This window comes from Actinia tenebrosa, unplaced genomic scaffold, assembly GCF_029948245.1.
Source record: "Actinia tenebrosa isolate PJP-AT-01 unplaced genomic scaffold, QUT_ActTen_1.0 PGA_scaffold9__36_contigs__length_13948895, whole genome shotgun sequence".
Taxonomy (NCBI): domain Eukaryota; kingdom Metazoa; phylum Cnidaria; class Anthozoa; order Actiniaria; family Actiniidae; genus Actinia; species Actinia tenebrosa.
In genome coordinates this window covers 12,994,064-13,019,209 of record NW_028292586.1, presented here as the reverse complement: position 1 = coordinate 13,019,209, position 25,146 = coordinate 12,994,064, and the positions used below count along the sequence as shown (strand labels likewise).

The window sequence follows — 25,146 nt, the reverse complement described above, 5'->3', positions numbered from 1 at the left end:
GTTCTATCTGTGAGTTAGCCATGCCCTGACTTAGATCAGCCCAGAGGTTGTTTCAGGGTTTGATCTGCGAGTTAGGCATACCCTGATTTAGATTCCAGAGCCTCTTTCAAGGTTCGAAAAACTTTGAAGCCGCTTGAGGGTTTTATTTATAAAAAGGCTTATGATATCTTGCGAAATGGTTTATTTTATTATACAACTTAAGCCTACAACCAAAACAACCTGCAAAATCATTTCGTATCCTTTCGGTTTTGCAAAACTGATATCATAAGCCGTTTTTGAAAGACGTTCCAACAGGATATTCAACTTTATAATTACGATAAAAATCAAGCAAGAAAATGCTTTAACGAACGACAGCGTAATTCTGTAATACGCATATTAAGCGAAAGATATGCTTTTTTTTTTGTGCTATCTGATGGAGTACTTAGTAGAAATTAAGAACCACGATCAGTATACAAAAACAACTTTCAAAACAAGTACATTTCATTAGCATTACTGACATTTTGTTAAAAATCTGTTTTCCAATTTCAAGTGGTGAATAAAAATTGTAAACTTACATCCTAGTAAATAAAAATCTGTATAATTCTACGTCTTTGTGAAAGTAAGAATTACAATCAAGATGATAGGTAGAAGTGAGAGTTAAAAAAACGTTTCAACTCCTTTTCTTGCATGATCCGCGCTATTTCTACAAAGAAATATTAAAATTTGGATACATATACCCCTCATCTCAGTTCAGACGTGGAAGTTTTGCCGCGTCGAATCAAACAGCTGCATTAGTCGTACATGACAAAGAGCGACATCACTAATGGCCTTTTTACCGATCATGACGGCAGCCATTGTTTTAATTAAGAATTATGGGATGCCGAAAGGATAATAAGGTTTATAGGCTGGATTGCTGGGGTGTACAGTTTTTTACATTTTCAATAAGACGGACACCTAAAAAGCAATTGAATTTGCTGGTAGTTCAGGAAACTAAGTGAATCACCAAGACTTCAAATTATTTGAAAAAATAACCCCGTCACTCATGCTATATAAGTTTTTTTAAATTTCTACACAATTTTCTATAATTCGAGATGGTCGCCGGCAACAGTTTACAAAACGTTTTAAAAAACTTTTAAAGAAAACTCAAAAAAGAAAGAAAAAAATATATAAAACTTCAAAAAGTTTGACGTCTGAGCTGAGCCCGCAATATAAGTTCTAGTCAGAGGTTATGGTATCCTAGCAACAGCATCTAAACATGGTGGATGTGCTTGGTGAAGGAAGTAAAAATTCACCAAATTGACTTTGTGACTTGAATCAAGAAACCATGGCGTTAATATCGGTCTGAAAATCCCTTAATACACTCAGATGTCAGAACAAAAGCCTTCTGGATCCATTCATGGAGAAAAGTACAGAAAAATAGCTGAAAATACGAAAGAAAATGAACACGAGAAAATTCGCTTTGTTTTGCCTGACAAACAACAAGAAAGTACTTTGGCTTTAAGAAAAAATGAATCCGATCGATCTGAGAGTGGAGAAGAAGAATCAGACTTCGTTAATGATTTGAGTATTCAGCTTGCTTTGGAGAAAAGGCAGAGACGTAAAACGATCGTAAATTCTTTCCGATTAGTTGAACTTGTACCGACTACGAGCACACCGTATTCTAGTTATAGAAGAAAGTCAATCGCGTTCACCGTACAGAGTGTTGTAGACACAAAGGCTGAAGAACAGTAAGTTTAAAGCATAACATTTTCTTATCCTGTTGTGTTTCTGTAGCTTAATGACCAGTATATTCAAGTAAATGGCGAAAAATTGCTTTAACAAGCTGTTAGGTCTTTGTTTACGTTCTATGCTTGTAATTTTATCATATATGAAGCTAATTATCGAGAGAAAACCCAGTGAAAATTAACTACAGCAATAAAATAATCGCAAAAATCACTATTTTTATACAACGACTTGCCGTAAAAATAATTTTTCCTATGATTTTGATCATATTTACATTTATTTTCCTATTTTCTCCGCAGTTTTCAAGAAGGCGTTCGATACTCCGTAGACGATGATGATTATAAAGCCATCTCATGTTTCAACAAAGCGATATCACTTAAACCAGAAAAAATAAAATTCTATGTAGCGAGAGGGGAATCTTTTCTTCAAATTTGTGACTTTCAATCGGCAATATTAAACTACAAAAAAGCATGTATTCTAGATCCTGATAACGACGAATACTATTCAAGGCTTGCGTTCATTTACTTCTTCCAAGGACAGTGTTTATTTGATCAAAAACTTTATAACGAAGCTCTGGAGTCCTTCTCGAGAGCGGCAGAAATGAAGCCAGAGGTTATTGGATATCACACGAGAAGGTAAAACAATTATTGTTTAACGTAATAATAATAATAATAAATGCTAAAAATTTAAATATGAAATGGTTAGGAGTTGAAAAGCAAAATCTAGGGTTTTGAGTAGAGTAGGGGTTCACAAAATCATGACAGTCTTTTCAATGTATAAAGAACTAATTCAAATATAAGGGGGGGGGGGGGGGGATGGCACTCTGTGACCTCGCTCTGTATCCTCCACCCTCCACAACTGGGGAGAATGCACACTCCAATCACTAATCAAATTTTTCATTGCTTGAAATATTTTGAGTAGTATAGGGAATGGGGGTTCAAGCGCAATCTCAACACGGGCAAGACCCGTGTCAAAAATCCACCTACGGAAACAACCCACTCCAAGTGTGGTTGGGGGCAACAGCGCAAATATGTTAGTCTATATATGGAGTGCGAAGATTGTAAAGAGTTTGCTTATGATTTCTGTGTAAAGTGCTTGAAACCCAAGTTTGTACCTACTAAGCCAAATAAGTATATTTGTTGTGACAAGAAAATGCAAATAGAAGACGACACGTCAGCACAGTGTTACGAATGTGGTAAAAATATTCGTAATGCCGTGCCTTGTGCTACCAGGGAACAATATTATTCCAACGGAGGTCGTAAGAAGACCCCATACAAGAGAATAAAATACTTTAGGGACTGGATGAGTCATATCCAAGGTTATCGACCGGTATATTTAAGCGACGAAGTAAAGAAGAAAATCATAGACCATTTAGAAGAGCCAACCCTACAAAGTCTACGGAAAACGTTGAAAAAATTAAAGCTAGGGAGATATTACAAAGCTATTCCCTATCTTTTGTCTGAAATTACCGGTAAGTCTATTCCCGAGGTTTCTGATATGGCAAAAGCCGAGTGGATGTTTTGTCAGCTGAATAAGGATATTCCTTATTACCCTGACGTAATTTACGAAATATTTTACAAAATAGACCCCAACCACCCCCTGTTAGGATGGATTCCGAGAAAATAAAAATGCAAAACTGGCGTTTATTTTGCCAGAAACCCCACTGGGGAATGCATCGCGCAGAACACCAAGCTATCCCCAGTGGGGTTTTTTGCATTTTGGGCTTACGGGGCTTATTTCATCCCGCGCCAGAGGCCCTCTAGTACATACACATATATCTTTCTTACGACCCACCAGAGGGTGAACTCCGGACAGCGTCCCGAGACACCCCCTGACTTTTCCAACTTTTCCAATCGCGAAACCCCCCATCGCGGGGTTGAATCGCACTTTCTACCCCTCCCCCACGGTTGCTGTGAGTGGGGGAGGCTTTTTTTTCACTCACAGCAACCGGTCCAAATGCATCTACAGCGAGGCTCGAACTCGGGACTTTAGGCCTCCCCAGCCCCAAAGTCCACGATCACAAGCGAACGCCAGACACATCTGGACGCTTATCTATGTGAAAATTATTATATTTAATCTGCATAATTTCTAGACTGACGTTCGATATGTAAATAGAATCCCGTCACGCTCTTTTCGAAGCAGATGTTTACTGAGCAAGCTTTCTTTGAAGCTCTTCTTTCGCTTCTTGATAGATCTTTTTGCGAGATTCCTCGGAAAGATCTTTCACGATGGTTTTTTTATTCCTTATGTCCGACTTTAGTTTCTCGTATTTGTCTTCTTCAGCTAAGATAAGCGAGAATTCTGCGTTGTCTATCTTTCTGTCACGCAAAGCCTTTGAGACAAGGTCAATGATCGTATTTACTTTAGCCCTTGACAGAGCTATTGTCGTGTCATGCTTGGATATTTTGCTTGACAACTGTTTCATAACGCCTGTTGTAACAGCCGAAATAATACCGCAGACGGCGCCGACGCTAGCCAAAGGAACTCCAACGATTATTCCCGGTCCAGTAAGCGAAGTAGCAACGCCAGAGCCTGTTAACGCCACGGACATGGAGCCGGAAGTTATCGCGATTTTATGTAATATGCTTCGGGCTCTAGCATACTTTTTCCTGACCTCCTCATAGTGCTTCGTTTGACCCTCTAAGTAAGCGAGGATTAGATTTGCCTTATTCAAGCGGAAGTTCTCGGCATTCAATTCATTGGGTTTTGTAGGTAAATCAGGATAGAGTGGAGGTGCTGATGGTATAACATCCATTATATATACTAATGTACGACGCTTTTGGGAATGATATACAGGAGCAGCCACATCACGACAACAGGGATTACTGGAATTGGAGGGCCTTCAGGAAGATGTTTCCGCACGCGGATGCTAGTAAGTTCGAAAGAAGGCCCGATGGTATTTACTATAACGGCTCCAGAATGTACAGTAATGAGGATTTGAAACCTACGCTGGTTAATCAGATAGACGATCAACTGAAGAATTCTGGTTATGTTGAACATAAGCCTAAGCCAACATATGTTGAACATAAGCCCGTGCAAGGTTGGTCAAAGGAATTATTGCTGGGTACCAGTACTTATCCGATACCCGCAGTTTCATTTGATAAACACCCAAGCTTGGACCTAACGCTGAACATGCGGATCTTTAACAAGCATTCCTTTCCGTTAAAGGTGCGAGATATCTTCAAAAACGTGCCCATTAATCATACCACCGCTAAGGAATCTCATGAATGGTTAAGTGGTCCTAACATGCGTTATTGGCCGCAGCAGCTGAACTTTGCGGTTTGGTGTGCCACTAGCGGCTGTGGGGTAAGCGCAAACTTGATGAAGAATTCAATATTTATGTTTCATTTTCACTTCACGGTTAGGAGAATACTACATGAGATGGGCGTTACTGCATTACCGGGAGATGCTGCGTTTTATCCTAGAGATAACAAATACGACGTTCCAGCCTATAACAGGCTTTGTAAGGAGTTCGGTGTTGTAGGGAAGGATTTTAGATGCACTACCGGTGCTAACAATGGTTTGGGACATATTTGGGCTTATTGGGGGATTGGTGGGCATGTGCTAAGTGATAAGGAAGTTCATGCGCTGCAGTTGCGATGGGACACGGGATATCACAAAGAAACTCACGACAGTAGCACCTTCTTTGAACCAAATACCAAAACCACTAAGGAAGTCAGAGACGGACCTCTGTTCAAAGATGAGGGCGGTAAGTATGCAGGGGCCAATCCACTGATTATTAAGATTACCAACGACGAGCAAACGAAGCAATACTTTAATTTCATACCCCCAGAAGGTAAAGGACTAACCAAAGCCGGCCTTGCCCGTTTGAACCGCAGCATAGAAGCTTACGTGTATTCCATCCTTGGAGCTCAGGTAAACACCCGATCCAGCATAGTGGGAAATACGGGCGCCGCAGAAGAAACGCGAGCCGAAGCTTTGATTCTATTCGAAAGTTCGATTTTGGAGGGCGACATTAGCAAGGGCGTACAGCGTTACCAACTAGCTATACAAAATTCTAAGGCCCGACTGGACTATGCCGTAGCCCCGGGTTGTTGGTTAATGCCCAGTAATTTATCTATAAATACTGGCTCTGTAGTAGGATACAACAACAAACTTCAACGAGCTACTAAGGATATGAAGTTTGGGGTGAACGACGTGAACTCTGACACTCTTAGGAACATTCCTCACTTCGTAGAGAAGCCAAAAAAGGAACACGCAGAAAAACCCGAACCAAAGAAGAAGCCCCAAAAGAAGGTCCTGCCTACGATACCCGAGGAATATGACCATAACTTACTAAAGGCCGGCGTAGCAGCTGCAAGCGTTGGTCTAAGCTATTATATATGGCGATGAACAACCCCTACGTAACTGGAGTAGATTGTGTTTATACGACTTACACAGGCGAGAAAAAATACACCCAGGCATCTTGGATTGATGTCACGGGCATGTCCGTGAATTTGAATTACTCAGGAAAGAAATTGATATTATGCAGCATTTCTTTGGGGGCCGTTAGCAGTGCGAATGTAGGATTTCGTTTCTGTGACGACAATGGTGTATTACAGCCCATGCGCGCGAAGACGAACAACAGAGAGTCCACGCATTTCTCAGTAGAGCCGCCAACGAATAGCTCTGAGAATCTTTCCGTTTGGACTTTTCACCTAGTTGCCGACTGCCACGGAAAGGTAAAGCTGCAGATAAGAGTAGATGACACCGGGAGTGTTTGCATAAATAGCATAGAAAATCAAAGGAATACTGTCTATAACCACATGACCATCAGCACTTTGACGGTAATGAGCCTCTAGAAGGGAACTTGTTCCCTGTAATATATGAATCCATACGTGAGGGAAACGCGTTATACCCACCGCTTAGATGAAGAGGGATATGACAACGGCGCTTGGCATGACGTTGGACTGTGGGTTGAGGTTGGGGGAACTGCATTGGTCATTTGCACTATTAGCATTAATGCAAATACGCATGCGAATGTGGGGTTTAGGCTTATCGATGAGAATAATAAGCCCCTGCTTCCTTATCGAACTTCAACGAACACCAGGAAAGTTACCCATTTTTCGATGGAGCCCTACACTAGGTCCTCTGAAGACCTAACGCCAGTAACTTTTCATATGCTAGCCAATTGTAAATATGCTAAGTTGCAAGTCACTTCTGATGACGGCAAGTTTGGGATAAATCGCATAGGTCGCAGGCCCGCTAATGCAGCCTGGAGTCATAAGCCCATTTCTACCATGAGTGTGTTGCCGTTGGTTCCAAATTACCAGGGCGGTGCTAATACCGTCTTTCATTATCCTCAAAGCAGGACACCGTCCGATGAGAAGGATAAGATCAAGCCTTCATCTTCTTCAGGAGGACCACCCCAATAGCGACGACCAAGATCCAGATGTTATTCCCTACAAACTTCAACAGTTCGCCGCCGGCCCTAAGTGCCAAGGAAACAACCGAACCCAGCAGCCCAGGAAGACCGGCTGCCATCTTTTTTCCTAAGTCCGTTAGTCCATTGCCTAATTTCTTTACGCCCGCGCCTGTAGCCTTAAGAGCGGATAGGATAACTCCTACTACGCTTGAAATAGCGACCGCGAATGCCAGCGGAAGACCATACTTCAAAAGGGCTCTTTTTACCTTTTCCTTGGTGGTAAGCCCCAGCTCCTTTTCCAGGTTTTCCTTTTGAGCCCGCAATTCCGCAAGGCGTATTTCAAGGGCCTCCACTTCCTTTTGAGCTGCTTCCCTTTCTTCCTCGGTACGAGTTTGGTCCTCGATTACTTCTTGCTGCCGCTCTATTTGCCCCTCCAGGTCTTCGATAGCCTGATCTCTTTGCCGGATTTGCTCCTCTTTAGTGTTGATTTCGGCAACCAACTGCCGCCGTTCCTCTAAAGAGCCGGTTATGATGATATGCAAGTTTTTAGCTTCCTCTTTTGTCAGGTCTAGCTCCTGTAAGGCGAGGTCGAAAGCCCTTTGGGCTTGGTCTCTATCGCGTAGGGCATTGTCTCTTTGTCCTCTAATTTCTATTATTCTTTGGGTTTTGTCATCAACTTCTCTCTTTTGAGCATCGAGAAGTAGTCGGTTTTGCCTCATGTATTCTGCCTCCCTTTCTTCCAACGTTTCTTGCAGTTCCTCGACGCGTTTTTCTAACGCAACCCTTTCATTTATGTTTTCCAATCTTTCTAACATGCTTCTAGTGGCACGCTGGAAGCCTTTTAATCTTGCTACGTCACCCCTAACTTCGCCATTTTCGTCAAAGAGGGGCTGCGGTTTTGTCCAGCGGTCTTTATCAGGAAATCTCAGGTCTTGAACGCTTATGAGGACTTTGTTTCCGCGTTCTGCGAGCCTTACGTCGTCAGCATCGAAGTGGGAATAGCGCTGCGTTAGCTCTTGCGTTGCCCACTCTACAGTTTCCCGCGCGGCTGCCCCAGGCTGCTCTATGTTTTGAAGCTCCAAGTACTCAGGGACGGGGCTGCCGTGGTTTTTTGATTGCCACATGCGATTCAAGGCGGCCTTGAAGCTTTTCCATCTATTACCATACTTGTTTTCTAGAGCCATATCGTAGATTAGGGGGTCGGTTTCCGCGCCTTTAGTCCATGCGTCGTATTCTTCGTCGTTAATATCGACTTGACCTTCTTCAGTGGTGGGATCAAAATCACCTTCTACTTCCATTATATATGATAAGCTCAAAGTTAAACCCCAATATATTACCTAAGCAGGTTGGCGGACTGAAAGCAGAACGCACCTTTCACCGTGTCACCTTTACGCCCAGCAGCGCTAAGCCAGGGGAAACCCTGTACGTAGGCGTACCCCGCCTAACGGATAACCTAGTATTGGTTCCTGGCACCCTGGCGCTAAGGTTTGACCTAGCAATACAACCAAGCACTGCGGACGCGCGTCACGTTGTCAACGACCTTGGCCGCAACATTGTCTCAAAGATGCGGGTGAAGTTCGCAGGGGAATCCCTCTTGGACTTAAACAGGTATGATTTGTATACCACGTACAAAGACTTATGGTTGACCGCATTTGACCGCGCGCAAAGGATAGAGCAGGGAATCGCCAGTGATGCTATACGCAAGGTAAGAAGCGCAACCTCTGGCGCCTCAGGAGAAGACGAAATAAAGACGGCTTATGGTACTAAATATGTCGTTCCATTAGATTTCGAAGTTATCACGAACCACGGCGCATACTACCCAAGGCAGCTAAGCGAACTACAGTTCGAAGTAACCCTAGCAGACACTACGAACATCCTACAGGGAAAGGACGTAAGTTCCTCAGCCGTCCACCCATACTCCGTTACTAACTTAGAGCTGCAGTATGAAACGGTATACAGCGAAGACTTAGCACGTAGCGCCGGTATGGAATACAGCTCCGGGAAGGCTTTCCTTTACGATCACGTCGTGATGTACAAGACGTTCAGCTTTACAAATAACGTCGAAGAGGTCATCAACCAAAGCATTAACCTTCCCAGGCGCAGCCTTACAGGGATAATGTTGCTGTTCGCAAAGACATACACGGCAGGATTGCGTGACTCCGAGGCGTTCTTTAATCCTAACATTACCAACGTAGGTGTTAGCATCAACGGAGTGCCTAATAAGGTTTACTCACAAGGGATAAAGCCCGCGGATATGTACCGGGAAGTCGCACGTAAGTTTGGCGACCAAATTGACCCAAAGAAATTCTTTAAGGATAAGTACGCGCTGTGGATCGACATGCGCACAACGAACGACGAAGACCTACATGGTCAGGGATTGCGGCTGGTAAATACCCAGGACGGCATTACGTTGGAGATCAAGCGCACCAAAGACGCCAGCGACGCTACTAAGATCAACGCATATATCTTCGTAGTCTCAGACGCGCAACTGAGTGTAGAAATGAATCAGCTAAAAAGCGTTGCCTACTAGGCTCGCGTTCCTTGAGCCAAGCGAAAGGATAAAAAATATTCCTTACGTATAATATGCTCCGCGTATTCGAAAACAACGAAACTAAACTGCAATGCATAGTGCAAGGCGATAAGCTGTACTTTAAAGCAAAGGAGGTAGCAAAGGCATTAGGTTATGCAGACACCAAAGATGCTATTAAAGCCCACGTGCGGGACAAGCATAAGAAGAGACTTAACGAGTTGGAGGTGAATCGCCTCCCTTCTGGTTCGCACCCGCAATCCCTGTATGTGACGGAGTCTGGTTTGTATCAATTGATATTCAGCTCCAAACTGCCAACGGCAGAGTCGTTCCAAGATTGGGTCTTCGAAGACGTCCTACCTACGTTAAGGAAGACGGGGAAGTATTCGTTGGATGGCCCAAATAAGGTGGCCTTCAAGATCGAGGATGAGTTTGACTTACATAAGAAGGTCATCGATAAGATACGCCGGTTTCACCCTACGCTGATACTAGCACCTGGACTCGGGGAATTGCAGGATACCAGCAGTAAAAGGATAAAGTGCTGGCAAAAGGGCTACCAGGCAGGTCAACCCGACATCCTAATCCTTAACTCCCATAAGAAATACAATGGGTTCTGTCTGGAACTGAAGACGCCAAAGGGTAACGGCGTATTGTCCGACAAACAAAAAGCGGTATTGGCGCAATATGAAATGAATGGATACTTAACGATGGTAAGCAACGATTACGATCTGATCTGCAGGGAAATCGACCGTTACGTCGACGGCATTCGCATACCTTGTCCTTGGTGTGTTAAGGCTTTCAAATCGCATGAGAACTTACGAACGCACCAAAAGATATTTCATAGATATAATGATTCTTGAACAAACTCACTGGCGCGACTTGCTACATGGCATTTCATACGAAATAAAAAATTACGTCGTCTTCGAGGACATTAACCGTTTAAGGTTGGTCCTCTTAGACGGCAGCCAAGAGTACAGTCTTTGGGCGCCTGACTGTGTAAGGTACGTACTGCAAGGTGAAGAATATACACACCTGCGTACCTATGGTAAGGTTAACGGTCGATGGAAGTTTGACATCGAACGTCGCCCGGAAGCTAATCCATTATGTGATTGATTAGATATTGGTCTGCTTCGACGGACCTCATTTTTTCTGTTATCTGGTAAGCGGATACGGTAATCAAGGCTCCTCCTATGAACGCTGCGATTTGAGGAATCATATATCTTTCTCATTTTTCCAAGCCTTTCGTACCGCCAGGTAATGGTCTAAAGGACGTGGTCCGTCGTACAGGCAGCACCAAATATGTTGACCGCTGCGTTGACAGCCACATTTATCGCAGATGCCGTCCCAGTGTTCCCTATTCTCCCATTTTACTCCTTCGTAGTCGTCAAAGCATACGAAATCTTGGTCTATTTCCTTCTTACGTCGCGTGAGCGCCCGGCTGGTTTCAAGGGGGCAACATCGCTCTGCTAAATCGCCGTGGGTTTCACAGACGACTTCTTCGAGGTGGTAACGCCGGCAGCGGTATTTATGCCAGTTCTCCTCGAAGTGAGGTTCATCGCAACGGAGACAACGGTCTTTGAGGCAGACTCTGTTCTCGCGGTGATATCGTAGGGCCTGTACAGTGGACAGTTCCTTACCGCAGTCACCGCAAAGGGTACTTACGGTCTTCTGACAGACTTTCTTGGAAAGATGGTATTGCAGTCGCTGCTTACTGCTGAAAGATTTATTACATCGCATGCACTCCATTATATACACCTTATTTTTTATTGTTATTTTGTTAAATGCTGCAAAGAGGTCTCAAGTAAGGATCTATCTTTTATTGTTATTTTGTTAAGCCCCCATTAAAAGATGAGGTATCATTCTTTCTCATTGTTGAAGCCAGCAAAAAGATAATCATGTTAACCATTCTTCGATCGTGATGATTTAACAAAATAACAATAAAAGATAGACCCTTACTTGAGACCTCTTTGCAGCATTTAACAAAATAACGATAAAAAAAGAAAGACCTATGCTAATTCCTCTTGCTGGGGCTTAGTAAGATCTTCTTTGCGACCTCTTACTCTTCTCGAACGTCGTCTAAAGTCCTTTGTGCTTTAGTATCCGCGGGACACCAATGTCCAACGAAGTCTTCTTCAGAGAATACCTTATTACAGTGACGGCAGCTGTGTTTCTTACGAGGCGTCGGAGGGGTAACGATGATGCAGTCAGCAGGTAGTTCGCACGTAATGCAGTCCATATATCTATGGGGGATATCGAATGAAGTCCTTAATGGACTCCTTAGCCCAGCCCGCCATTGTCAAAAGCGCGCCAAACCGTTCTGCACGCTTCAGACCACACATTTCATCGTACAATTCCTGTACGCGCTCTTTTAACCGGTCTATCTCCTCCCTTTGCATTTCTATGGTGTCTCTTTTATCTTTTGCGTCGGCGACAATTCTTTGCACTGCTTCCACTGGCTCCATATATTTTAGCGAATAAGTTTAAATATAAATGAACCCAGATCACATGCCTTGTAACGCTCTGATAGTAGGACCCACCGGCTGTGGAAAGACACAATTTGTCGTGGAGCAGCTATTAGGATCCTTTAGATACCGCTTCGACTACATAGTGCTGCTTTGTCCCACCTACGTGAATAACCGCACCTGGACGGGTATAGGAGTGAAAGATGACGACTTCTTCGTAGATATTTTAGACCCTAACGAGTTATCCAGTCATTTGAAGTTCTGGCACAAGCAATTCCCTAAAGATACACAGACTTTACTCATACTGGATGACATTGCCTGTGGGGACGACGTAAAAAAGCGCACCTCCGAATTAGTGAAGCTCGCCTTTAGCGGCAGACACGACAATATCAGCGTTTGGTTGCTTTCCCAGCAGCTTACCAGTGTCTCTAAGCCCTTCAGGGAAAACATAGGCTCTCTCGTAGTATTTTATACACCCAGTAAGTCTGATCTGGAAACCATCTTAAGCGACTACGGTGGTGAGATAAGCAAGGAACAGTTGCATGAATACATGCGGCATTTAAAGACGCACCAACATTCCAAAATGATTTTCTCTTTGAGGTTTCCTTATGACGTTAATGTATATGGAGATTGAGCAGCTCTTAGATGAAGTCCCCACGCAGTTAGACGAAAGTAACCTCAAGGAACAACTTAACATCCTTGTGTCTTCGGGGAAGTGTAAAGAAATGATAGGCAGGGAACTTACCCATGAGCAGGTTAATAAGTTGTCAGAAGAGGAGGTTAAGAAGTTCCATAAGAGGTACGAGGCTGCCCTCGCAAGTAAGACCACGGACGCCGTAGCAGACTCCGCCATTAAGCTGATCACCAAGCTCCTCGGACTTGCACTGCCCATAGACGACGTGGAGCAACTACAGAAGGACATAAGAGATGACTATGTCATATCCCAAGAACTTAAGATAACCTGCGGGTGGTTGTCTTTGAAGTGCGGTAAGTTAATGGCAGTCGCCTCTGCGGCACTTCACGTAGCTCAGCACGTCGACTTGAAGGAGGTACTAGGTTCCTTTGGAACATCTTGGAAGGACTTCAAGAAGGACAGAGAAGTCGAAAAGGTCTTCCAGGCAGCACTTGCTGATAATCAAGTCACCTCAAGTACTTAGTCAAGTCATTATCAAGTACTTAGTCAAGTCATTGTCAAGTACTTAGTCAAGTCATCCTTAAGTACTTAGTCAAGTCATTGTCAAGTCGTCTTAAGTACTTAGTCAAGTCGTCTTAAGTCATTCTCAAGTACTTAGTCAAGTCATTGTCAAGTCGTCCTTAAGTACTTAATCAAGTCATCCTTAAGTCATTGTCAAGTCGCCGTCAAGTTATTATCAAGTCCTTCAAGTCCTTAGATATAAGATGAGTGGCACCGAAGAACAACCTCAGGAGGAGCAGAAGATTACCAAGCCTAAATCTGCAGGCAGAGTTGCCGCGGGAAAGAAGCTCGCGGAGATGAACAGGAAGAACAAAGCAAAGAAAGAAGAAAAGGTGGAGGAAGAGGAATCCTTTTGGAATCCCGGCTACGTCATCGGCGCGTTAGGAGTCGCTATAGCAGCAGGCAGCCTCTACTTACAATGGCGGGCTACGAAGCCAAAAGTAAAGTGGGAGGCCGCAACATATCACGCACCTGTGGAGGTTAGAAAAAGTAAGATCCCTGAAATGGAATAATAACCTTCTCGCTTTGTAATATAATGTCGACCGCGTTGTTGAAAACTGTTGAAGAAGCAGCTATCATTACTTCTATTGTTGCGGGTATTGGTTGGGTAGGTAAGAAAGTGCTCAAAGAAGACTTTACTGAAGACCCAAGCAAGAGCTTCGCTAACTTTGCTAAGATGACCGCTGCCGTTGGCGGGGCTATCATGGTAAAGGATTACCTACGGAAGGAAAAGTACCTACCTAATGTATAATGGTTAGCTTAGTCGCAGGTGGAGTCATTGCAGCTTTAGCATTTACAGGGGCTAATTATGGTGGTCAATATTTGGATAGATTAGTTAGAGGCGACAAAAGCGGTGCCGCCGAAAGGAAGAGACACGACTTAGCGCTGGAGAAATATCAGCGGGACGTTGCAGCTTGGAATGAAAAAAGACAAGCTTACAGGGATTGGTTGGACAAGAACTACCAAGACAAAATGCAGGCGGATAAGAACTTCGAAAATACAGACTACGCCTTCAAACTTTATGCGCAAGCACACCCCGCGGCATTAACGGGGTTAAGAAGACCTCAGTTTAAGAATTACTATCAGCCTTCTAAGAAACAAAAAGATAGTGAGCTGGTCTTTGTAGGAGTCGCAGGGCTGGCAGGAGGCGTAGCTTTGGCGTATCTGCTCTAACGAAGGAAACTGTGTTTCCTGAAATATATGATCGTCTTTTTGGAAAGCGACAAGAATAACTTTACCACTTATTTGAATCCCCCCATTAAAGCCCATAAGGTTCGGCTGGTCAGTTGCTCTTTGTACAATTCTTGGTATAATTTAGTCAATGCCTTGATCACTGAGCATAAAGGCGGCGGCAATTATCAAGGCGTATTGCTGCCCGATGGACATTACACACCAATTACACTGGCCAAGGAATTAGCAAAACACGGTTATACTCTCACCACAGGATTGCCGCACGAAATGACCCTCAAACATAATATGCCAAACTATTCAGTAACTTTTGGAAAGCTTGACGCATTGGGATCTTTATTATGTGCCTCGGGCAAGACAATTACCGACACAGCCATACCTGTGAAATGGAAAGTCGCATCCTCTTACGAAGTCTATTGCGACTTGGTCCATAGTTACAACAATGGAGAAAAGTCTTCTCTTATGTCCAAGTTTCTGCCCCAAGGTAATCCATTTGACCCAGTAGAATACACTCCCATTTCTTTGAGCTATGACTTATCTAATTTGGTAGAAAGCATAAACATCACCATTAAAGTGGACGGAAAGACGGTGGATTTTAACGGACGTAAGATCAATCTTGTTTTGGAATTCATATAATGGGCCGCGTAGAGGACAAACTTAAAAGGATTTACTATGGGCCGGAAGGCTATTGGAGAGGAGCGTCAGCTATCAAGAAACTCGCGACCGCGGCCAGGGTATCAGACGAAACGGCTAAGAACTGGTTGAAAAAACAAACCCTCTGGCAGGTTTATCTTCCCGTGCCTAAGTACATTCCCAGGCCCAGCTTCACCGTAAATACCCCCAATGAAGTTCATCAGGCGGATTTGCTTTTCTTGCCGCACGATAAGGTGAGAAAGAAGACCTATAGGTACGCTTTGACCGTAGTCGATATCGCAAGCAGATACAAGGACGCCGAACCTATAACCAGCAAGGATTCTGGGGAAGTCGCAGAAGCCCTAGGTAGGGTTTATAAGCGCGTCTTGAAATGGCCTAAGCTGCTGCAAGTGGATGCGGGGACGGAGTTTATGGGCGTGGTTACCAAGACCCTGAAAGACCACGACACTAAGATTAGGAGACCTGAAGCTGAGTACCACAGGGGTCAGAGCATCGTCGAAAGATTCAATAAGACCTTGGCCGAGCGTCTCTTTGGGTACCAGTATTGGAAAGAGCTGGAAGATCCCTCCAAACGCAACAGGGAATGGACTCAGAGGCTTCCCCAGGTCGTCGCGGCTTTGAACAACGAGGCGGCCAGGGCTACGGGAATGAAACCCAAGGATGCCATAAAAAAGAAACACGTGGAACACAAGTCCTTCGTCAGAAGTTCGAGGGTGGTCTTCCCCCATGAAAAGAAATTAGGTAATGTCACGGTTCGATATCTCTATGAGCCGGGTGAATTAGAAGGAGGATCCAAAAGAGCTACGGATCCTAATTGGTCTTTGGAAACTTACCAGATCCGAAGTGCGATAGCTAAGAAGGGTCAGCCCATCTTGTATTATCTTCATGATGGTCCCACGCGTGGGTTCGTCAAAGAAGAACTGCTTATCGTGTGATGTCCGAATGCTATCGTATGCACTCCGTCATCACACATCCATCGCTTACCGTCAAATGCAGACAGTGACACCTTCTCCTGCGTGACGTTATGTATCTGATGACCATAGCTGCGCAGGCTGTTCATCTTATGCCGCTGTTCCTTGCGTGTTCGTAATACGTTGAGGTAGGACTCGTGCGTAATGTCCTTCTTAACCACATACTTTTTTACGCCTTTAGCTTTCTTTTCTACGCCGTCTAACTTTAGCACGCTGTACATCTTTGGTTTCAGACCCACGTATTCCACGATGGGTTTTCCTAACATTTCGTCTTTCATCTTCCCAATTACCTTCTTATTCTTCGCAGAGTAAAGGAAGTGCTCCTTCGGGTAACCGCTGGTGTCGTACTCGTCTATGTCGGGGAGGCAGTCTTTGTAAACGTCTTCCGTTTGCACTTCTAGAATTAGGGAGTCGGTGTCTGTGTACAGGAGGCGACAGCGGTCTCCGTACTTTGGCTTAAGCTTATCGTAGTAGAACTCGTACATAAGCAGCTTCGATAGATCCAGCACCGTAAAGCCTGTGTAAACGGGCTTGTTTAGTAAGAGGTTTGCCCTTTTCATGTGAATCACGTAGAAGTTCAGCATTTCTACGTATCTAACGAAGCCTGGCTGTGACACGTATGCTTCTGCTTCCTCTTTGGTGCTGACTATTTTTACGCTTACGCGCTTGCGGATGTTCTCCATTGTCTTTCCGAACACGCTGTTGTTCATCAGTTTGAAGAGGTTTTTCTCGAAGTCATTTTTCGCTGCGGTACGCTTTTGCGTGTTAAAGTCAATGTAGGGGCGCATCCAGGGTTCCTGCGTGAATTTTAGGACTCTGTGGATCTTCTCTACGCGCATTCCGTGTCGCACGTAGAACTGCAGGTTGCGGTAATGTACCACATACTTCTTCTTATCCATCAGGTTCATAGTTAGTTTCCTGTACGGTTTGTAACCAGGGCACATTTGCTTTTGCAGCGGACTTAGCTGCTTAAATGGTATCTCTATCGCTTCTGGTGCTAAGGGGAACTCATTGTGTTCGTCGTGCAGGCGCTCTGGGTACTCCAGATCCACTTCTAAGACGTAACCCTTGTCTTCCTCCTTTCCTACCTGCATGTAGAAGTCTATCGGCTTCACTGGATCCCATTCGAAGTCTCTCACAGGTAGGTACTGTGACATTGCCCAACCATAAAGGTTATTCGCATCCAGGTAGTAAATGTATGTGGTTGGTTTCTCTGGGTCGTGCTCTACTAAGGGGTTGTTTGCGCGGGCGTAACGTCGGCTGGGTCCGCATACGCCGCCACGAATACCGTCTTCCATAAACCGATACATGTCGTACTCCGTTAGGAGATCCAACTGCGCATTTGTCTTCTTTAACAAAGCACTCCAGCTGAGCCCAGGAGCCGTGTAGAAATTAGCGGGATCCAATCCGTAATATTCCATAGCCATCTTTCTGAAGCTTTGGAAAACATCTGCGAGCAGCACTACGTCAGACCTTAGGTAGATGTCGTGGTAGTCACCCATGTTCTCACAGGAGTACTTTTCCCACACGTCTAACGCATGCTGGTACTCCTCATCCTTTATACCAGACTCGTTTAGGGTGCTGTAGAAGCGATCTTTGGGTGGTAGGGGTTCTTTGAATCGATCCCAGGAGTCCATGTATTCGTATGGGTAGACTCCTTTCCTTTCCGCGCCGTATTGACTGGAAATGGGAAAGTTGGTGTTATACTTTACGAGGTTTGCTAAGGAGTCCGCCATAAACTGCTGCGAATCTAAGAACTTTAGCTTACCCACAGTTACGGACATGTAGCGCTCTTTGTTGTTGGGTATGCATTTGACGTCGGAGCCGTCTGTTCCTTGTAGTAGCAAATGGGAGTCGTAACCGCGGAGGTTGTGAAAGAACACCGGAATCTCCATGTCTGGATTTACTTTGAAGTTTATATTGCATTTCCAATGAGCCGCTCCTCTGTATTTACCCGTGATGTGGCAGTGATCCCTAACCTTATCCACATAGAAATCCTCAACAAATGCTTTGTGACAGTGAATGCAGTGCGTGGAGGGCTTTCCCGGCTTCTCACCTTTCTTAGCATACTTCCCGCATTTAAAATGAGCTTCTCCTAGATACTTTCCATCTTCATCCCACGCTTTCTTGGCTCGTCTTCCAAACTGAAGAAGCGTATGTTGGCAAATGTAGCATTTTTTTGCCTTGTTAAAAGCCTCCTGGTTCTCTTTGGTAAATTCCATCTTCTTTGGACATCTTAATTGTTCTCTAATCTCTCCCTCCTCTTCTCGCAATGCTTCTAGAAACTCATTAGCTGCGTTCTTACCTCGGTAAATCACAGGAGGGTTTGCTTTACCGTCTGATCTGACTACTATGTAACCAAAGGAGCAGATCTCGTGTAATCCTACCTTATTCGTGGCGCCACGTTTCTGCTCTTCCTTAGTTATCAACGCTTCGAAGTCTGCATATATCACGTAAGGCACTTGCATCTGCTTTTGATGGTCTGCGTATGAAAGCTCTTTGTTGGTGGGCATCTGGATCCGTTGCGCCACTTCTTCGACTCCGCGGCAGATCTCATCGTGTTTCTTTAGGGTATTTAAGGATGTAAATGACAGCAAGCAGCAGTCACAGAAGTACTTTTTGCCTTTGTGCTTAGTATGTCTGTAGAATAGTCTGCTAATGTGTTTAACCCATGAGTAGTGTCCGCCGTGGTAGAATAAATGTACGCGCTCTCCTTTACTTTTTGACAGAACTAACGGTACTATCGTCTGCTCTCTGACTCCGTAAACGTTAATTGCTAGATCGTTTATTTCCTCAAATATGGGGATGTCTATCAACTGCATGGGAAATTCCACACCATCCCACTCTAAATCATCTGTGGGATACTTACTTGTCCTACAGGGATCCTTCTCTGCTGGATACAGTGCAGACCTGATTGCCCACATAAAGCATCGATTGTCTTCATTCTTCACGTTTACAATAGCCTTCTTCCTTTCTACCCACGTTGGTAGCGGTACGTAACTCCCCCCTCGTATGGGTACGTACCTGGCCATACTTATCTCTATTCCTTCAACCTCCTCTACTGTCCAACCCGATCCTTCTTTCGTGTAGTTAGACAGCGACTCCATTATTGCCTCTAAGGCTTCACTGAGTGACCTATCCAGATTCGTGGATTCTAATATCACTAACGACTTTGATCGCAACATTGCTGTCGTCATTACCTCGTCTTTTGACAAACTTACTTCTACCATTATGCTCGCTTTCAGGGCTCCTAATTCTTCTATACCTTTTCGGAGAGTCCTTTTAACCTTCCTTTCTGACTGACGCCAAAACTGTCTAACGTCAATCTCACCGTTACCGGGTATTGACACCGTGCTGAAGTTGCTTTGGGATTCCATCTATATAATAGGAAATATTTTATACCTAATACCAAGCACTTTTTAGGTCGTCGTAGTCGTACTCACAGTCCTGACAATGCCAAAACAATTTAACCTTAGTCTCAAACTTCTTACCACATCCACAATCATAACTGCTCATACACTTCGTCTTCATTTTCAAATGCTTTTTCAAATCCGCTTCTTTCTTAAAAGTTCTCTTACAATCTTCGCACTCCATATATAGACTAACATATTTGCGCTGTTGCCCCCAACCACACTTGGAGTGGGTTGTTTCCGTAGGTGGATTTTTGACACGGGTCTTGCCCGTGTTGAGATTGCGCTGGAACCCCCATTCCCTATACTACTTTTTGTGTATTTCCATTGTTTTTTTCCCTTTAGTGTTGCTTGTCTTTCTGCCCTTCAAAGGCATGGTGAATGCCTTGCTTTGATTAACAAGAGGCTTGAAGAAGACACTAGTAACCCAGATCTGTTTATAATGAGAGCAAGGCTACATGAGTTATTTAGAAATGTAAGTCTGCTAGAAAAATGTTAAAGAATATTGCATTTCCATACCTTTCTCCAGTTAAAAATTGAAGTTTGAATCCCAATGAATTTTGTTCAAACTTTTCTGTTTATTTTATTGCAGTCAACATTATGTTATTATGATGTGAAGGACGCATTGCTTCTTGACCCAGAAAACGAAGAAGCCCAGGCACTGATGGCATCTTTGCAGAAAAGAGGACAAGACAACAAACAACAGGTCAACCTTTATATCATACTAAAGAATATTCTTTCCTCTGAAGACATTAACTCTATTTTGCCCTTATGACTATTTTTTGAAATCAAAGTGGATCAATGATTTTTTGATTGATTTTTCATTACTAGGCAGTACGACTTCTTCTGGTTGGTAAAGTTAAGGAGGCTCTAACCAAAATTTCCGTTGCCTTGGAAACGAATCCTGCAGTCCCTGAATATCACGTATTTAGGTATTAACGTTTTTCTTTATTCAAAAAAATACAAGTGTAACCAAAGTTTTTTGACCGTAGTTAAAATAAGTCACGTGACATCCGTTTCTACTGAGCATGCTCTTTTAGGTTTTACATGTAAATATGTTATTAATAGTATTTGTTTCTGCAGAGGTGCACTCCACAGAAAAAATGCCGACTTCAATGCTGCCATTGATGATTTTCTTTTGGCGATGGACAAAGCAGATCACGACGAGTCTAACTCAACTTATAAAGAAGCGCAGAGACAACTTCTACTGTGTTATAATGACTTCGCTGTAGAGTGCTTTAGGTAAGCGATACTGGCGTTATATCTAGTTCATCAGGGATACATTTTAAATGAAGTATACATGTAGTGCTCGGAGCGCGCCATAGAAATTGTTCATCGTCATTGAAAAGAATGAAATGACGTTATAATAACGTTATAATAACGTTATAATAACGCCAGGTTTAAAGTGAAGAGCACGCGCACGAGAAGAAATTGCGCGCGCTGATGCTTTGCTAACATTAGGTCTTTTCATCATTAAGGGAAAAAAACTGCGCAAAATATCCGAGTGGTACTTGCTCTCTCGTTTACCTATATAATAACAAGAGACTAACTAGTTTTAACGGTAACAGAAACCTTCGCGCATTCAGATGTGAGGGAAGTAATTTAATCTTTGGTAAACTTGTGATCTGTTTTTCATTCACAGTAAAGGATTTTACGACGAGGCTATTGTACTGTTGAACAAAGCAATCAAGGGAGAGAAGAACGAAAAGGGACTCTACCTCAATAGAGGAGGTATACACATATAATAATATTCAGATAGACGACAAAAGGCGTCTAAGGTCGGTTATATAGGAGGGATTGATTACTCGTATTTTTTCCACCAGATTGTTTCTTCCGTTCCAACGAGCTTCACTTTGCTCTAGCCGACTACCAACAAGCCCACGAGATGGACCCAGCAGACATGTCAGTGTTGTCTCGCTTGTCTATCGTGTTCAACGAGTTTGGTATACTGGAGTATGACGAGCGGCATTACCTGGAAGCGATAGATTATCTCAGCACGGCTCTCCAGTATAACCCTAGAATTGCTGCTTATTACTTGTCTAGAGGAAGGGCAAGATACATGATTGAGGTAGGATACTCTCGTTCATATTTTCTGTTTGTGAATTAACCGAGTCTTCATAAAGGGTTGGAAAAACTTGTGGGGAGGGGGGTAAGGTGAGGCGTAGTTGGTGCGAGGTAGGAGATAGGAGAGGAGGCGCAAAAGAAGAATAAAGAAAATGAATAGTAATGTTTTATTGTCGTAATCTATTTTTGTGTTAAATAATTCGAATTTCACTGAGAGCATAAATAAGAGAGGGAAACTTCTTATATGGCGCGTGGCATGTAATTCCCGGTTGTTCTATTTTTAGTAACGGATGCAGTTTAAATATATTTCATTGCTATGACTATCTCTACAGGATAGCGACGGTGCCAGAGAAGATGTCCTCAAGTGTCTGTACCTCGACCCCAACAACAAAGAAGTTATTTCCATATTCTCTCGTTTGTTCCCGGGGAAAACAATCAATGACGTCACAAAAGGGAATCTAGGCGTGGCCGCTGGACGTGCAGTCGAGGCGCATATCCGCAATACCTTTGGTCAGCAGCTTCCAGTAGTGCCACACAAGAAGAAAGGTATGTGAACAAAGTTTTGATGCTTGATAAGGATAAGGCGGGGAGGGATAGCAAGAAATCTCTTTTACACCTCGTTCGGTAGTACTGTTTGTTCATTGAAAATGGTCAACCATACCTTAGACTCTACAGTTATTTTTCCATGCCTTATAAAGGTAATACCTACAGAGAATAGGTTTTCAGCTCTCCCTCAACTGCCGGACTGTATAATCCTTCCAGTAAAAAGACAAGGACAAGCAAGATGGTGCACCATATTGATCGATACAAGAAAAACCAGCGCAAAATATCTTTAGTTTAAATTTATCCAACATGGCGGGTTTGTCTTCACTGACATGTCACTGATTCACAAGAACGCGCATTCTCTCGAAGCTTCTTACTTTTCGTGATATCATATGCTATCGCCACTAATTAACTGTCCAATTAATAAATATAAATATAATAAAATTAATCATTATTTTTTTGTAGCTTCCGAAACGGCTTCGAAATTTTCTGGAAAGTCCATTCTCCCTCCGATTCGAGACCAGTTTTTCCCAGAGATTCGTTCTTGCATGGAAGAACAAGAATTCCATATCAGTATAGTAAAAAATAAAAAGAAGGTAATTATGAATATAGTACGAGTGTAAAGGTAACATTTTGGGACGTGATATGTTTTGTCTAGTCTTTAAAATATGTTCGCCATCTTCTGTTATAAAGCTATTCAGGGAGTAGGGGCGGCCCCTCCTTTCCCATACATATAGTCACGTGATAAGTTCCGCTTATCGATGTTCTGAAAATGGGTTTTTTCCTCTTTCAAAACCAGAACCTTTACAATAATCCCTTTTTTAATGCTTATTTTACTACGTTTTTTTCAGGCTTCGACAAACGTGAAAAGAGCGCTCAATGATCGACAGAATCTGTCATACAAAGGACCCATGGTAGAGTCAAAGATCCCTTACGTCCCACGTCCAGCAGTTAAAACGTGGCACTGGGAAACAAGCACGCGGCGGCGACCTCTTCCTAATGCTAGCTAGCGAGAATTCTAACCAAATATAATATCAACTATTTTAAAACCAATATATGACAAATAATGAGAGAAATGATGATGATAACAAATTGAAATATTAAGTTTAGATGTAATATATTTTTATCATAAATAAAAACGGGTTATCTAAAAATCTTAATCAATTACTTTGGGTGGAAAGCCTTTCCTGCAGGAATTCGTCAGTAAGATCACAAACTGCAACGCGTCCTGTAACTAAACGTTTGTCATTGTTGTCTTTTTCCTTGCTCTTTATTACTTTCGTCACACAGCCGTCTGTGCATTTCTGTTCTTTTTTGGAACTGATCTGATGAGATAGAAGGCGAATGACAGCCTTTAACTCTTTCCTTCGCGGCATCACCTTCTCTTGCTTTCATATGCCTTTCCTCAGCAGTTATGCCAGAACACTTCTCAGCCTCGGGTAGTTTGAGCTCAATCTTTCTTCTCATTATTTTGTCTTCCACGGCACTATGTGGAGACCCACTGGCGGGACTTTCTATTCCACCATTACCAGAGCATATGTCGTAGGTCCAACTTAGTAAATGATAACATTTCTCGGACCCCATCAAATTATCATTTGCTTCTCATACAAAGTCAGAGCTTTTAACAACAGATAATTCTTCTGACTATCCTCATACAGGCTTGTCGAATATCTCTCACTCTTGTCATATAAATAAAGGGGTTTAAAGTAGAATTCAAACAGACTATAGTTTGAAATCCCCAAACTGCTGCTCTGTTTGGGTTTGGACGGGAAAGGATCGCGAAAACCCCTATCATCGGCAAGTAACAAATGAATATCACTGCTAATATAAAAAGCATAGTTTTGAATAGCTTTTTGTATTTGAGAACATCTATGACAGTCGTTGCGGAGTTCGATTGAGGTTCACCGGTCGGTGTTGGTTGGATCTGAGCGCAGTGAATCGTCAACGATCGAAATGACATTGAATATGAACACAGGATGACAATTAGACACAATAAGAGTCCAATTCCACCAAGTAAAACGAGCACTGAAATATCAATGTTGAAAGGAAAAGCTAAAAGGCTTGCAAACGAGAAAATCCAAAGGAAGACAACAAGAATCCTCGTCCGACTCGACGTAACAACGACTTTATATCTTATCTTGAGTCGTATAGCCAGGTACCGGTCCACACTGATAGCAGTTACAGTCAACACTGAAGTCATTGTTAAAACTATCAATATCGCACCAGATACAGTCCGAACGTTGCAATACTTCTCTGCTTCTCCGTCCATGAATAATCCTATTGCTGCTACAAAAACTGGTTGGCCAATAAATCCTACAGCAACGTCGCTAAACGCCAAACTTGTCAGTAAAAGATACGAAGGAGTCTGCAAATAAGGTGTTGTGAGAATAGCTACGATGACTAGCGTGTTGGCAACAGCTGTTGGGATTGCCAAGATAGAGTTACAAGCACACAAGGCAAGGTAGTGGCTACGAACGATATTCTTTGATTCCAGATTAATAATACTGATACAAGTTGATGTCGGAAGGTTCATCTTGAGAGAATTCGACTGGATAGCTTCTGTGTAAGGTTTTCTTAATCTACGGAAGAAAAAACGCGATGCCGCTAGCGTGCTGTCCAAACTAATTAACCTTGATCATCGAATAGTGTCACCTGCTTCACATATATTGGACGATACGATCATTACGACATCGATAAGGGCTGAAGGATTGGTCCAGCTGACCAGCAACTCTAAATTATCTTGGACACGAGACAAACATGAAAACACAAACGAAATTACACTTTTTCTAGGTGGAATTTGTAGCATTTCTTTTGTATTTCCGTGTTAGTTTCGTACTCAAGAATATTTTCAAGGGTACATTTTTGTTGACAAGAACTAAATCTAATTTGAATAGAACTTGTATTCGAAGATAATTTTAGCATAAACTTAGCAGTTTAAAAGTTCAGTTCTTGTGAGCAGATGGATGTCAAACAACCGAGTGACGTCACTGCCGCAAATTTGATTTATTGCAGGAAATATCTCGTTAACTACTAGGAAAACTTCATAAAATACAAATAGAAAATTTT

At 43.1% G+C, this 25,146-nt stretch overlaps 2 protein-coding genes across 2 annotated transcripts; one reads left to right on the top strand and one right to left on the bottom strand.

Moving 5' to 3' along the window:
* The first annotated feature begins 1,240 nt into the window (after positions 1–1,240).
* LOC116293786 (tetratricopeptide repeat protein 16) lies at positions 1,241–23,234 on the top strand. The gene is made up of 11 exons (XM_031701257.2): positions 1,241–1,706; positions 2,001–2,336; positions 19,819–19,948; positions 20,066–20,179; positions 20,305–20,405; positions 20,557–20,715; positions 21,116–21,204; positions 21,297–21,541; positions 21,870–22,083; positions 22,546–22,676; positions 22,932–23,234. Exons 1-11 carry the CDS (start codon positions 1,345–1,347, stop codon positions 23,088–23,090), a joined length of 2,040 nt encoding a protein of 679 aa, XP_031557117.2. The 5' UTR covers positions 1,241–1,344; the 3' UTR covers positions 23,091–23,234.
* On the bottom strand, positions 22,884–24,855 carry LOC116293788 (uncharacterized). Its single transcript, XM_031701261.2, has one exon. The coding sequence runs from the start codon at positions 24,611–24,613 to the stop codon at positions 23,702–23,704; it is 912 nt and encodes a 303-aa protein (XP_031557121.2). The 5' UTR covers positions 24,614–24,855; the 3' UTR covers positions 22,884–23,701.
* Positions 24,856–25,146: the final 291 nt, after the last annotated feature.